General features: G+C 38.0%; 1 protein-coding gene across 7 annotated transcripts in view; it reads left to right on the top strand.

Moving 5' to 3' along the window:
- Positions 1–3454: 3454 nt before the first annotated feature.
- The window catches only part of LOC129242395 (serine/threonine-protein kinase mig-15), a 116651-nt gene continuing 103596 nt past the window's right edge, over positions 3455–16509 (top strand). For 4 of the 7 annotated variants that reach the window (XM_054879015.1, XM_054879013.1, XM_054879014.1 and 1 more), the window contains exon 1: positions 3455–4595. In XM_054879015.1, coding sequence (XP_054734990.1) covers positions 4524–4595 — 72 coding nt within the window. In that variant the 5' untranslated portion in view covers positions 3455–4523. The remainder of the gene's footprint in view (positions 4596–16509) is intronic. The other 3 variants (XM_054879012.1, XM_054879011.1, XM_054879017.1) reach the window with 3 other exon arrangements.

The raw sequence follows: 16509 nt of genomic DNA, 5'->3' as shown, positions 1-16509 counted from the left end.
CTGGGTCAATGTGATATCTAAAACCTAAAAAGGAAAAGGAAAAGCTCTCTCGCGTGACAAAAGTCGGTTGCTCACCTATGTGGCAAATGCATGGTGAAAATATTTTTAGATGTGTACTCTTTAGCATATCGTTATTCCGCTCTAAACGAATTTGACAGAATCAGCTGATGGGCTGTCGTCACTTGGAATGCGTTTAAAAAAACTGAGATTGTGTTGGTGATATACGTCCGAACGACGACTAATTGGACGAGTGTGCGAATACATGTAAAATGATCGTGGGCTGCCGATTCTTTCAAGTGACATGGCAGCGGAAGTTCCCCTCACCATATTGTTTTTCACCATAGTTCAATAGCAAAGAGTACCTAGTACCCAGGACACATTTTGTGGGTAATTTACCCCTTCATCATTAATTTATAGCGCTACTTCTCACAAAGAGTGGTGAGCGGTAGCGCCTCATGCTGCAACACGCCCCTTTTTAAAGCTATTAGCTTCTTGTTTTCCTTGTTTAAAAATGGTTCGCGGTCGTTCAACATGGTCATGAACGAGACTGATGGTTGGCATCACCAGCAACTAGAATTATTGAGCTCAAGGCTAGCTCCTACCAGATCGCTTTTACTAAGATTTGATAAAATGGATATACCTACATATCATGAGCAGATCTGACAAGAGGGGAATCTGCCATGAATAACGTTCAAACCACTAGGTGCAATCAGGAACACAATTTCCTCACAATACCTTCGAATGGATTGTAGATGGAGAGACCAAAATGGTGCGGAAGCGTGAGTTGGCTTCTTGATGAATCACTACTTCAACCATTCAACCAAAGATCTGGCTAAAATGCATGCGGCTGACCGCTTCATTATATAGACCAGCTAAGAGGACGCCTTTGTTTAGCTAAATGTGCCTCTTTGGTCTCTGCTCTCATGGCAGAACTAGTAGTCGGTCTGTTAAAACTAAGAGCAGAAGTAGTCGACCCCGACGCTTTTGACTGCTCAGGAGTGCCAAAGCCAGGCCCTACCTAGGCCTTAACAGCGTCGCAGCTCAGGGATTGAGCAGTGGCGGAAGCTGAACTGGAAGGGTTACCTTCTTCTAGTTTTTAAGAGATCCGGACGCTGCACTTTTAGTATTTTTTAAAAAGTATGTCATTTTTGGTCTCACGATTGTAGAGCAAGCGAAGCTCCTCTCGCACAGTGGCTCCTTTGTATAAGTATGGTAAGGCTCCAGGACCGAGCTTGGCTCCGGCTCTGGGGTCTACGTGGAATCCAGCAAAACAAAACTCTTGGAATGTATGCATCTGTGTTTCAGGCGGAGCTGTATGCGGTTCAAGAAGCGATGAACTTTGTTGTGGAAAATCGATGGAGAGGCAGATCTATATGTGTCTGCAGCGACAGCCAAGTTGCGGTCATGGCCTTAGACAGTCCCCCAACCACATCAGGGGTAGTCGAGTCCTGTAAATCTAGGCTAAACTATGTCGGTAGACATAACAGCCTGATGCTAACATGGGTCCCGGGACACGTGGGTATCGTGGGAAACGAGACCTCTGACCTTTGACGTTGAAGTGATAGATGAAAGTTCTAAACAAGTTTTAATTAAATCTAAAAAATGAGGATAATAAGCAGATACTTTTTAAATTTTCCGATTTTTTAGATTTGTTTCACGTGATATTTGTTCAAATATTTCATATTATAACGAATTTGTCCGTTATTGTTCAGTAGAACAGTGGATACATCTCATTAGATAGTGCGTAATTTGTTAAAAAAAAAACATAGATATTCGCGAATGATTACCAAAAACTATCAGCACTTGGTGTGGGCCTGCGCAAAACTCTAGCAACATTAGAGAAAATTAAGAGAGCAATATGACATTTCATGTTGAGCGGGAACTGGTAATTTTTGCTCGAAAGATTTTTATCAGCATAGAAAAACAGCTGGTTACAATATATTCAAATCTGAAAATTTAATTTGGAGGCGGTAAATATGCAAAATTTTAATATTGAAGAATAAGTAATAATACGTTCACATATAAGTAGATGATCTAATTTTTCGCGCCTAAGTCAAAAGCGCGATTTCCCATACAAAATTTCTCTCCCAAAATCTGAGATTATAAAATAATCCTAGATAATAACGATACTTTTTGACATACAACCCTGTGTTTTCTGTTTTATCGATAATTATTATTACGAATGTAAGGAGAAACATCAAAATAAAAACTAAATGAACTGGATGCCGGCAAAGAAAATAGGCCTGTAAACATATTTGTAATAAAATTTTTGTTAAATATTATTAATTAGGGATTCATTTTACAGAAAAAAGCGTGTGCCCATAAACGGTTTGTCATCTTATTACTTATTATAAAATGTAATATAGAATTTCCCATACGTATTGATGCCATAATTTTTTGCAACCTCAGTAAACGTCGCATACGGATTTCCTCCAACTGTTTATTATTAGCAGCCAATTGCGCAATTATATTGTATTTTCTTTATATCGTTAATAATAATTAAAGAAACCAAAAGCACCGAATTGTCCATCAAAATAATTTCTATGAAGAAAAACCTCTCAAAGCAGTCTTGACAGCTGATTGTCAATTTTGCAGGTAATCTGCCATATGTGAACGGGAAGATTAATTTGGTGGATTTATAGGAGATTAATGCATAAGTGAACGTATTATAAGTAAATCTTCTTTGGAGTACATCTATGGAAAGTGCTTGAAGAACACACGACGTCCAACTTTTTTGAATTTTCTATTTTCAAATTTTACTTTTAATTTTTAATTTAAACAAACTGATCATGAAATTTGAAAGTTTTAACTGGTTTATTTTCGTTTATTTCTTTTTCAAAACTGTCCTCTTTGAGGGAGTTTGCGATTCGCCAAAATTTCCCTACTGAATAATATTTACCGGAAGACTAACCGAACAAACTTTCTATTTTATCGGGTTAATAATTATCCTCTTTAAAGCGATGTTATTATAATACTGACAATTATTAAAACAATTATTAAAACGCGGCAACTACAGACAGTGTGGTAAATAATTTCGTACATTTTTAAAAATTAGCTAAACCTGAAAAGCTCAAAGTAGAGGTGACATAACCATTACCATATGAAACAGCTGATCCAACCAACCTTATGGGCAACACCATATACGGTTAGTGTTACCATATCGTAACGGTAGTCATAGCCATCACCTAAAAATTGCAATGAAAAACTGCAAAAAACTGAAATGGGCTCAAATAAGGATTTTACAGAAATTGTCTGGCAGCATTGTTTTTGGTATTCTTTCTGCGCCGTGTACTTACAATAATGCCAACTTTGACTCATCCGCCTTTTAAGCGCCATAGACTTCACTTATAGATGTCGCTACTGTAGTTTTTGAGCATTCCCTTCATCCACTGATTCTTCGCCGTCATTACCAACTTCGCCTTGTGCACCACCGAATTTGACCAACGAAATTTTCATTCATTCTTCATTAGTTCATATGAGAGGTATAATAATTGGATCGGGCGTGGAGAAAAGGTCTTTTTCAAATTGGTTTTTTCTTCAGTGAAAGAAAAAATTACAAACCGGAACTTATGAGGAAAAGTGCAGGCGGTGGAAAAGTTTTAATTTACTGAGTGCAGTTAAATGTCGCAGCGGAAATTAATAAAAACGGTGTACTGGTATTCGTCGCGTCGGATGAAGTAGAAAATTAGAGATATTTTCTTGTGGCAGTTTTCAGTTGTCTACCTGCCGCAGCCGCTACCAATAACGGCGGCAACAACAAGAGCACCAATAAATACTTTAGCGGTAGCGCGAGCAACAACAACATATCTGCTCCAAACTCCATTCAACCTGTGTGGTTGTTGGGTGCTGCCGTCATCGTCGCCATCAGAGTTAGTGCCGCCTCCCAAATGGCTGAGACGTGGAAAATCGCTAATTTTTAAAAGAAAATTTTACTCAAGCATAAAACAAAGAAAAAAAGTTCGGTGAAAAATGAAAAATTCGTGAGAAGATTAGGAGAATAGTGAAAGCAGCAAAAGAAAAGGAGTACACGAAAGCGAAAAAGAGAGAAGCCGCTGTTGGTGTTGTTCCTCACAGCAAAAATAGGTGTGAATTCGAAATAGAATTTATAAATGTAACAATCAAGTTTCATAAATTTATTAACGTAAAAGTTCAAATATATGTGTGTGTGTTTGCATGTAATTCGATTCAAATAAAATAATTCCACATTTTTGCATTTAGAAACTTGAGAAAAATTCCAAACACAAATACAACAAAGATAATAAGGAGAAGTAGATGTCATGAAGTGATTAAACTAACGATGAATATCATAAATGAATAAGAAGAGAAGAACAGATAATGAAGTGAAGCGAAAAGTGCAAAGTGGGAGACTGGAGTAAATTACAAAAGAATAGAATTAAACTAAATAGAAGAAGTGAATAACAGTAATAAAAGACAAACATAAAATAAAAATAAACGAGAATTATTTCTTTAGAAGGCATATAGTGAACAAAAGGAGAGGAAATAGCAGAAAATAGCAAATCAAAATGGCGCACCAGCAGCAACTTGCCCCATCTGTGAACTGTTCATTGGATGATATCGATTTGAATGCATTGAAGGTTAGTAACCAGTATTCACTGGTATTTTCTTCTCGATATATGTTTACAAAAACTTATCAGTTACAAATTTACTGAAGTTTAATGAAAAACGAATTGGACCGCTTTGATGGGATGTAAAATTGACTTGTTGAAAGAACGTACAAATGTATGTATGTAATTGTATATAATCAGTTGAGCTCTTCGAAATCGAAAGAATTCTTTGTGACTGTGCAAGCATGACTTTTCAATGTATCGAAAAATTATATTCAAAGTTTATGAGATTCCACCTTTTTAGCTGCAACTGCCTTCACCCGCCCTCACACATCTCGCCTATTGCCTATTGTGTCACTTCGAGCTTGCTGCACATTGCAGCCCAATAATTTTTCGTGTGATTGCTCCGCTGGAATAGGTGTGGCCGGCTGTCTTGTTGCCTGGTTGGTTTTGCTGACACTGCACACTGCAGTTGCCGTCATCTTCGCTGGCTGTCTTATTGCAATCATATTCTGGTTTGTTGGCTTCTCCTACAACTTCCTTTTCTCTTTGTTTTTGTTTTTGTTTTTCACATTCACGTCTCTTCTTCCTTCGTAATTATTGTTTCCTGCTGGTCCACACACTTTTGCATAGTGTATAATTACTAATGCACTTTGTGAACAGTGGCGAATAGCCAATTATATACCTACCTTCCACATTTTGTTTCCTCTTTTACTTACATTTTCTGGGTATGCACCCTTTTGTTTTCCACTTCGGCACTTCATTCGGTTGCATTTCAATTGGAGCCGAATACATCAAATTGACAAATTCACTTTCAATTACGCGCACGCGAATGTACACACACATGCACATGTTAATAATGCAGCTAGACTGGTTGAAGTGAACTGTCGACCCCTCCTCTTCCACCCACTGGCTGAGTGACACTACTCTTGTTATTGGTGCTTCATACTGAAGCGGCTGCAATTGGCAATTAGGGTTGAAAGATGTTGTGTACCCGCATCCATGTCCAAACGTTGTCTGGTGGTAGCGGGGTTTGCCAAAGGCTGTAAAAGATTCTGTTTTACAAACTTTATTTTGAATTGTAAAATACGCCAGTGTGCGTTTTTTTTTTTTCATTAATTACGAAGAAATAACTTAATTAAGTATTTACTTAAATGTAACGTCGTCAATAAGCCGTGTCAGCGGCCCGGAAATCGTTGCAAAAACTTGTTTGTTCGGCTGTTACTAACTTAGCTGTAAGATTTAAAATAAAATCATGTAAAAGAAAATCATGCGATTCTTGAAATAGCATATGAAATCATCGAAACGGTAGTCTTTTTTAACTTTTAAACTATTTTTATTTCCTTTACGAATGTAAAATACATTGAAGTTTGAATGTTACTGTATTTACTGGACGACTTTCTACGAACAAACTCTTAAATTTGAATAAACGACTCAAAATAGAGTCGACGTCACGACAGTCGGTTATAATTTATCGGAACTAGCCGCATTTAGATATACAGCTGTTGACAGCTAATTAGAAACGGCACTTATTTCAAAATAAATTTTCCATTTTCCTTTTAAACACGTATTTTCATAACTTTTTGCCAATTTTATTTAAACATATGATAAACTTAAAAACTAGTGGAAAACAATTTAATCGCAATTCTTTATTAAATATATATATTTTTTTTAAAGCATGTGAAATGCACGATTTGGATAGGGCAACTAATTAGAAACAGTAATGTATTATCAGATCAACATAAAGATTATGTTAATATAGTATTTGGTTCCATAACCCTTTTGCTTCAACACTGCCTCACATCGATTGCGCATTGATGTAATGAGATGCTAACACTTTTGGCACTCACGGCTTTTTTAACGTCACCCCAGAGATGCTCTATTGGGTTTAAGTCCGGACTGGATGATGGCCATTCCAAAACATTGATGGAATTTTCGTCGAAAAACTGTTTCGTCAACTTTGCCGTGTGCTTTGGATCATTATCCTGTTGAAACTTCCATATAACAGGCAAATTTTCCTCAGCCCACGGCAACATTACATTTTTTAGTATATCGACGTATTTCTCCTTATTTAAAATTCCATCAATCCTATGTATTGGGCCAACACCATTCAGCCAGAAACATCCCCACACCATGATTGATCCTCCACAATGCTTCACTACCCGTGAAACGTAGCGAGGGTTGAATTCTTGGTTGATTGGCCGTCGAACATACCTTTTACCATCTGGGCCTATGCGATTTATCTTGGTTTCATCGCTCCAAACGATATATTTCCATTGATTTGGAGTCCATGACCAATGGGATCTCGCAGAGACTAATCGCCGTCTTCTTTGTATCTTGGTTAGAAGGGGCTTCTTGCGTGCTGCTCTGCCATGCAGTCCAGATTCGACCAGACGCCGAGCAATTGTCCTCTTGGATATTTCGAAATTATATTGATCCTGAATTTCCCGTTGGATGTCAGTGGAAGTCTTTTTTGGGTTTCTTTTGGAGATGATTGCTATCTTGCGGTCAAGTTCTGCTGAAGTTTTCCGGGGCCTTTTCTTACGTGGAACATTGTCAACAGTCTTAAAAAGTTAGATATGCTTTAAGGCATTAAAAACCATTTTTTTGAGCATTTGACTTGCTTAGAAATTTCACTGTACGACTTTCCAGCTTTACAAAGGTCAAAAATGGAGCTCCGCAGGGCAGGTGTACAGCTGCTGCTTTTTCCCATTACAAATCTTGAAGACGAATATTTTAGTTGCTTTTAAACAACCAATTTAAAATATATACATACCAAAAAGTCGATTATATTACTATTAAAATAACACAACTTGCCGAATATGCTTCCATTGAACAACTGTTTCTAATTACTTGTCTCGTTTATTTACCTTGAACTAACGATACTTCAATTTCACAACTACAAAACTTGGCGCATTGGGTAGTAAATAGAGTAACAAAAGCAATGCAAATGATTTTAAGAGAAAAAATAACGGTAAATTTTAACAGTTTAATATTATACTCATCAAGCGTTTATCAAAAGGGAGCGTTTCTAATTAGCTGACAACAGCTGTATCCGGCTAAGCACCCAAACTGCAGCAGCAATCCCCAGACATGTACGGGGAATGTTTATGTAGCTACAACAACAATGGCTCAAACAGTGTTTGGTGTTTGTAGCAATTTGTACTTTAATTCTGTGATTAGTTCTGTAGCTGTACTATAATCTTCAAATTTAGGGCCGTTTATCTATTCATGGAATCTAAATATTTGAGCCTTAAGGTTTAATTTCTTAAGATTTGGGTGTTGAAATCTGTAATCATAGACCGACTAGAAGCCTTTGGAATGTAGTGCTATAGAAAAATGATGGAATGAATTGGCAAAGAATCAAACGGATAGGATGCAAACTTCTGATGGGCATAAAAATAAGAAAAGTCGCTTATTTAGGACATTTAAAATCAGGCAACAAATGCGATGTTTTAAAACTGACGATATAAGGAAAAATCGAAGGACGAAGAGTAAGTGGGCAGGTCTTCAAACATTTTGTGAACTGACCGAGTTAGCAAGAAACATACACAAATTCAATGGTATCATTGACCTGCCAACGTGTGACTAAGATCCAAATAAAATTAGTATGTAATCGCGAACATACAGCATGGATTCGTCGACCAAGAGGAAGATTTTGATTTGAGTTATTGAAACTCAAATCTATGTTATTATGTTATTAACTGCATCTCTGTGGTTAGCAGAGGCACTGTAGGCAAATTGTATATTGGACATTGCGTTTACCAGCGACTTGGGAAGATTCCGCCATTTTTTGTACCTGTGCACAATTATAGTTTTGTTCACATAGCGCTTGCATGTAACAGCATAAAAGAATCGAAATATATGTATGTAGACATACATATGTATGTATATGCAGCAAACGGCTCAGAATAATGAGAGGAGTCGATATAATCTTATCTGTCCGTGCTCACGAAAACTCGAGCAAATATTTATATATGTCAATGAAACCTGGTACACATCTGTATGTACCAGGTGTATAAGCTTAAATCCGCTGTTTTTTAGTAAAAAAAACCCATTTTTTTTATAGAAAGCAAAAAAATAATTTATTCAAAGTATTTGCCCTCGCTAGCTATACATTTTTCCCATCTCTCGGGCAATTTGTGTATACCACGCCAAAAGAATTCTTCATCTTTCGAGGCGAACCACTCGTCAAGCCATTTCCGGACGTCTTCGTACGAATCGAAGTGCTGTTCGGCGAGCGCGTGACCCATCGATGAAACAGATGATAGTCCGAAGGAGCCAGGTCTGGTGAATAAGCGGGATGAGGTAGCACCTCCCAATTGATTGTCTCCAAGTAGTTTTGGACCATTCTTGACGTGTGCGATGGGGCGTTGCCGTGGAGGAAAATCAGCTTCTCATGTCTTTCTTCATAACGAGGCTTTTTTCACGCAAAGCACGGCGCAATGTGATGAGTTGTTGGTGGTAGCGATGAGAATTAACAGTTTCACCAGGTTTCATCAGCTCATAGTAAACGACACCCTGCTGATCCCACCAAACGCACAGCATCGTCTTGCGTCCAAAGCGATTAGGTTTTGATGAAGAAGTTGATGGTTGGCCGGGATCGACCCATGATTTTTTTCGTAAGTATATCCACTTTTCATCGCTAGTCACCACAAGATGCAGGAACGACTTTCTTTTATGCCTAGCCAGCAAGATTTCGCATGTGTTTTGGCGTCGCTCCATCTGTCTATCGTTCAATTCATGGGGTACCCATTTTCCGACTTTTTGGACCTTTCCCATGGCACGTAAACGCATGGAAATGGCTGGTTGAGTGACACCTAACTGCTCGGCAAGCATTTTTTGCGATTGGGTATCGTCCTCATCCAAAAGAGCCTGCAATTCATGGTCCTCAACTTTTCTGGGCCGATTTTCACGCTTCTTGTCACTCAGGTCAAAATGGCCGTCTTTGAACCGACGAAACCAGTCTCTGCAAGTTGTTTCCGATAATGCACTGTCACCATAGGCTTCCACAAGCATTCGATGCGATTCGGCAGCCGATTTCTTCAAATTAAAGCAAAAAAGTAGATCTTCCCGCATATGCTCTTTTTTTGGCACAAAATTAGACATGATTACGCAAGGAAAAAAGTGTGTTGCTGTATGAAAGCACTGATGATGTGCAGTGATTGATGTAAACAGGTGTCGAACCCATGCAAAAAAAAAATATGGCATTTCTATGGTAACTTGATATGCTCACTAACGCCATCTACGAGCAATCAGCGGATTTAAGCTTATACACCTGGTATTACGTTTTGCCCATGGAAAAAGGACACTTCATCTGACTAAACAATGCCCACTTTTTATGAGCTACAAGGTAATTGCCTCAGTCGACGTGCTATTTTGCCAACGAAAATGTTGATGTTCAAGAGAAAACTTTCTGATACTGATTTATTTCAAATAAATCGACACTGAGGGTGGATGAAAACGAAGTAGTAAATTATTCAATTAAATTCAATTAATATAGTAAGTAGATGGCAGTTAACTCTGTAAAGCGAAATTAGTATTTTGTACAGAAATAGAATATAAATAAGTTATGTCTTATGAAGTAAAAATTATTATGCGGAAGTGAAACATGGCAGGTGTCTAACACCGCCACACAGGAACTACAATTTTCCGTTAACTAATGTTTCCACTTCATCTGTAGAATATTCTGGTTGCACACCATGAGCAACGACGCGCTTTGAAGATCAAAGAATAAGGAAGCCATCCAATGGTAAATCAAACGCAGAAAGTAGCGATGGATAGGTCACATGTTTAGAAAACCACCACATGGCATCACGACCTCTGAACGCCGTCATAGGAATCCAACCACCACCTATTGCTGACGAATAGCTTCAGCTACCCCGCGAGTTCCGCGTAACTTTGGCACAATTACATTGTGGATGCTGTAGCAGTCTAAACTCCTACATATCCAGAATCGACCTCGACATACCCAACATACAGCTGCGGTCTAAATCTTTAGAATTGCAGCACAACGGCGTTGCATGGAGTCAACAAGTGTTTGACATCTTTCAATCGAAATCGACTCCCATGCGCTCTTTACAGCTTCCCATAGTTACGTATTATGTGTCGGCTTGCGTTGGGCTACTGCTTCCTTGACATCAACCCACAAATTTTCAATGGGGCTTGTGTCTGGCGACTGTGGCGGCCATTCCATTACGTTGATCTGACTCTCCTCAAACCATCTTTTAGCAACTTTGCACGTGTGTTTGGGGTCGTTGTCTTGCTGGAACGTTCAAACAAGCAGCATTTCGTCTCTGGCATATGGCAGCATGATGTCCTTGAGTATATCAGCAAATGAAGCCACAGTCATAATTTCCTTAACCCAATGAATGGGTCCCACGTCTAGCCAAGAAAAGCATGCCCAGTCCATAATGCTAGAACCACCATTCTTTATTGTTTTTGTTGTATACTTTGGCTGGTATTCGGTGTTAGGTGGTCGTCTTACATATTGGCGCGAACCCCTTCCACCATACAAGACAATCTTCGACTCGTCCGACCATAAAATGTTGCGCCATTTGGTCGAAGTTCAATTTATATGTTCTTTGGCAAATCGAAGCTTCTTTTCTACATGCGTTTTTGGCAACAACGGTACTTTTCTTGGACTGTGGGCATCCAGGGCGCGCTCACGCAAACGCCGACGAACAGTCTCAACGCCCGAAGACACTTTTAAGGCATCTTTTATCTCAGCGGCAGCCGCAAATGGAAACTGCTTTGAGTATCTGACGAGAGACTTAACTTCTCTTGCTGACATTGCTAGCTTTCTTTCACGCTTTCTGCCACTTGTTTTGTACTTGACGGTATTACGTACCATTTTTGGTGAGCAACCAATGATATTTTGCACTTCCACATAAGTTTTTTCATTAGCAATTAATTTTTTCATAAGGGCGCGTTTCTCGGGTTTACAATTTTTCCTTCTGGACTTTACTGAATGATTTTTTTTTAATTTTCACAAAAAATAGTTGCGATAATATTAATTTTTCACACATTTCTTCACGCACTACTAAGATTTTAACTGACTAAAAAGCCGTTGCAACTAAATTTTCATGCAAAATTAACGAAATCAACAGGTTAAGTTTAACAAGTGATTGCATAACTTGAAGCTGACTTCTTAATCTAAAGGATTTAACAGTGGATGGCGAAAAATTGTTGTGATAAAAAAAACGTGGCCATTTAAATATTACGAGGCATAAGCACTACTAAGATGCTGACCGCAACTGTATGTCCAGCACTGGAAGGCACTCCCCACGATGCTAATAACCTTTTCACATGCCTGCTTTTTCTGCTTTCAGCGTGAACTATATGAAGGAGTTGGCTCTTCTTTTATGAAATTTATTTTAATTTAAACAATTTTATTTTAGTTTTAACACCAGAATATGATAAGAATGAAATATGAAACAAAAATGGTATATCAAAAGTATTGTATTCATACGGCAATCTCTCAGTCATCCGTAAGGGAAAATTGTTGAGAAAATGTTTTTCTGCCTCCGCGTTGAACAATCATACATCGTCTATATATGTATTCAGTTTACATCTTTACGGTAAAGTGACATCAACAGATATGTAATCAATTTGACACCATTCAATTTTATCCATTCTCTTGGTTGATGTTCCAACCGAAATCAGAAGTTGTACTTTCTATCATACTGAAGAATAAACGCAATCTTTTTTTTTAATTTTTTTATTTACAGTCTAATTAGACCTTTAATACATTTAGGAAGTTACAATTTTCGTAAATGTGGTACAAATATTTTTAGTATAATTTGATGAATTTTTACAACCTTAATAAATATAAACTGTGGATGGATAGCATTAAAAAAAAAACCAAGAGAAGTTAGACATTATAGAAAGAGTAGAGAGCCTGTGCAATGTTAATAGGGAGCAAATAAAAAAAGTATATAATTCAACTAGTGAGCCATGCGAACAAAAAAATCAACTTATAAGTGAAGTTTTGAGGGCTACAAACCAAACTGAAGAGAAAATATCAGATCAGTCCATAAGCTCGTGCGTTTTTTAAAGGTGATTTTAAAATTAATACAAAATATGTTTAAAGTATTTATTAATCAATAATATATTTTCCTTCATTATTTACAATGTCTTCCCAACGTTTAGGCAAATTTTTAATTCCCTGCTCAAAAAATTGTTTGTCCTTGGAGCCACAATACGCTTCGATATCCTTTTTTATATATTAGCTTCTTTTGAGGAGTAGTTCTTGTTACTCATATGGGATTGAAGTGCACAGAAAAGGTGATAATCACAAAGTGCAATATCCGGAGAGTATGGTGGATGTGGCATTAGCTCCCATCCGAGCTCGTTCAGCTTGCCTAATGTTTGCCTTGCGGTATGAGGTCTTGCGTTGTCGTGGTAAAACAAATATTTGCATCTATTCACTAAAGACGGTCAATTTTTTTTAAGTGCCTCATTCAGGTTTGATAGCTGATGGGAATAATAATCCGCAGTTATCGTCTGGTTTCGTTCCAGAAGTTCATAATAAACAATACCGGCCATATCCCACCAAATAGACAAGAGAATCTTCTTGGGCTGAAGGCCATCTCTAGGGGTCGGTTCTTGTGTTTCATCTTTAACCAACCATTGGTGTTTGCGAACAGGATTATTGTAAAGGACCCATTTTTCATCACCAGTAACGATACGGTTCAAAAAACTTTCATTTTCAAGCCGTTGCAGCAGCTGAGAACATACATTCACTCTCTGCTGGCGACGGAAAGTCTATGCGGAACCCATTTTCCCAGCTTTTAAACCTTTCCCAACCGAACCAGGTGCCTGTGAACTGTTCCATGCGATGAATTTAACCTCTGAGCTATCATATCGAGCAAGACGTCGGAGTTAAAGACTGCAGGACGACCAGCGCGCGGGGCATTCTCCACGTCGCAGTTACCACCTCGGAATTTTGAAAACCACCGTTGCGCAGTCCTTACAATCACGGCATCCTCTCCGTGAACAGTGTTTGTTTCTGCAGCAGCAGTTGTGGCATTTTTACCACTTTTTCTTTTTTAAATACAAAATATGCCTCTTATACGCGTTCGATTCCATTTTATTTTTTAACAACACGTGCTTCTATCCGCAATTAAAATGACTTGTTGAATGCACAATATATCGAAGAAAATATAAATAGTTCCGTTATATTCCGCGAATAATTTTTCGTATGCAAAAATCGTACAAAAGTGAACTTATGGGTAAAATACGCACGAACTTATGGACTGACCTGATAGTACGGGTGTGTCGTATGCAAACTCTTTAAAAGCTGTATTACCTCCTATTATTGTTAAGCCAAAAAATAAAAAAAAAACGGTTCCAAAGACTAGGCTTGACCTTAATAAAATTAAATTATATATTTTGTAAAATTTGATTTAAAATGAGAAGTCCCCACAGTAACTTCGATACAAGTGAGCTGCTCATGTGCCCGCTGCATCTCAAATGCGTCAAATATCCGATAATAATGAAACGAGATAAAATGTGATCTACAAAAAATGCGATCTGCCTAATGGCTTCTGGTGACGGTCAAGCATTGTTTGACAAGAACTTTAGATGTGTGCGTGTCGGCTGATTGACGCTAATATCTAAAATTTTTGATTTTCATCATTCAAAAGCCGACAACAAGTATGTGTGACACGACGACACCCGACTGCACTAACACACACAAAGCTCAGTCAAGCATGCTGGACCGTCTCCCGAGGCCATAAGAGGTTAAAATCTGCGCGGGCCTACTAGTGCACTTGCGTATTACATGCAAACTGTAAACATAACATAGCTATGTTCTCTTATACGCTCCCACTATACTTTATGTTAACATTAACATCATGTACCTTTGCAGTTATGCAAGTGTGGCTTATTTTAATAGTTATGTAAAATATTTTAAGATCTGTAACAAAGAACTAACAAAACAACAATACAACAATACAATGTTCCCACCGTTAATTTGGAGAGTATAAATTATAAAGATATCGGCGGTTTTCCGTTAGTCAAACATCTTTAATGGTTATGATAGTATCTACCATTTAAAGAATCCGGCTAAGGATTTTCAGTTCAGAAATATTTTATGCTGTGACATAACATTAACAATGTTAATACTCATATGAAGCGGTAGAGAAGTGAGTTGCTCTCCAGAATTTATTAATTTATTTTTGTTTTGCAAATCTAATAACCTGAAGTCATCTTAATACTGCATATTTCACTAATATTTTAAAAATAAATGAATTCATACGTAAAAAGTACTGCCTTACATACTACTCCAAGCAACCAAAAATTAAATGCGTCCCACATGCAAATATTTTGTCAAATAAATCCTGGGTACGGAGGTTTAGAGGTTAAGTTGTTGTAATTAATTGCAGTAGTGCTCGTCAAAGAATTTTACTAAATTTAGGGCGTTCCCACGACAGTCTGTTCTACGTTACCGAAACGTGCCGACATCCGGCCAAGCACTGTCACTCAGCAACAACTTCATTTATGATTATTTTTTTTGCTGAAAGCTCAATTACTTTAATACCCAAAAAAAAAAAAAAATACATTGCAAGTTTTTGGAAGGTACATCCAATTTATTTTTTGCCAATAATTATTACCACTTAAGTATGTGCAGACAATCTACAGTGTTACACTAAATTTTCTATTTCATTGCATATCGGCTCCATCCCCACAACATACTCACCTGCACGGCATCATAATGTCTGAAAGAATTGACAAAAAGAAGCACATGACCCGGCATGTTTCAGCATGGTTGGCTGTTTGTTCTCTTTAACAATCTGTCTGTAACGCGCGCGACAGTGCGTGCTAGTGCGCGTAAGAATACGAAATCGGTCAGAAGGGGAGGGGATGTGTGCCCATCACATGGCATTAGCCCAGCCGGTGTCGTTAAGCTTTTTTGGCTTTGTGCTATTCGTAACTCTTAACATTTGCTGCGTCTGCGCTGTCCGAATGGCATTGTGCCACTGCTGGAGGCGTTGGGAGAGTAAAAACCAAACAGAGCTGGAAATTAGGAATGTTTTCCTAACCAGAGAAAAAAGTAACGAAAAGCAAAAAATCGAATTGCACATTCTTAAGTAAGCTCCATTAATGTGCCACAAAAGACCAAATTTTGTCAACTCTTGGTGTGCAGAGTGGTGAGGCCTCGGAGAGCAATGACTGTGTGGCAACAACCTCCATGTAAAATCGTCTCGACAGCTGCTGAGCTTATCAATACTGTATTTAATACGCACATAAGTAGGTACTTTACGGCTTTTGATGTGCGTTCAAATGTTCACACTGAGATGGCGCACGCAGAGGGTAATGTGCTCCAAAGGTCAAGAAACAAAAGTTGCCGTCGCTGTGGCACACAAAGAAGGCGAAACAAAATGTGCGAGAATATGAAAATAATTAAAGGAGACAAGTGAGTTTCTTGAAATATTTCACTTGTCCGGAGTACTACACGGGCCTATGTTGTGTGGGAATTAATTTATATAAATTTTTGCCACCTTTATTAGATTTTTACCAAAATTGATGCACCAGATTGGTTCTGAGTAACGAAAAAAACAAAAGAAAAAAAAAAACAAGTGCTCATATCGTCGTTGTCGTCAATCTCGTCTAACGGTATGTAAAGTAGAGAAGCTGTTTTGGCAGGGTGCAGCGCTGAAAAGCCTACTGCAGGTCATTAAAATTAAACAATTGTAAATGCTGGACGTCTAGAAAGATTTTTCGGAGCTTTCTAGTAACCAGCAAGTAAATAAAATGCCTCCTTGTAGTATCTATGCACAGCCAGCCGTTTCATGGAACAGACACTATAGTCCACTTTTCTGCTCAAATTGGTATGATGTTTGAGGAAGCGCTTGAAGTTACATATACATATATATAAATATATATATAATTGGTGCGTACACCCTTTTTTGGGTGTTTGGCCGAGCTCTTCCTCCTATTT

Source organism: Anastrepha obliqua, chromosome 3 (assembly GCF_027943255.1).
Source record: "Anastrepha obliqua isolate idAnaObli1 chromosome 3, idAnaObli1_1.0, whole genome shotgun sequence".
In the NCBI taxonomy this organism is placed as follows: Eukaryota; Metazoa; Arthropoda; class Insecta; order Diptera; family Tephritidae; genus Anastrepha; species Anastrepha obliqua.
Note: the sequence above shows the minus strand (reverse complement) of the source record. Positions and strands in the feature narration are given on the sequence as shown.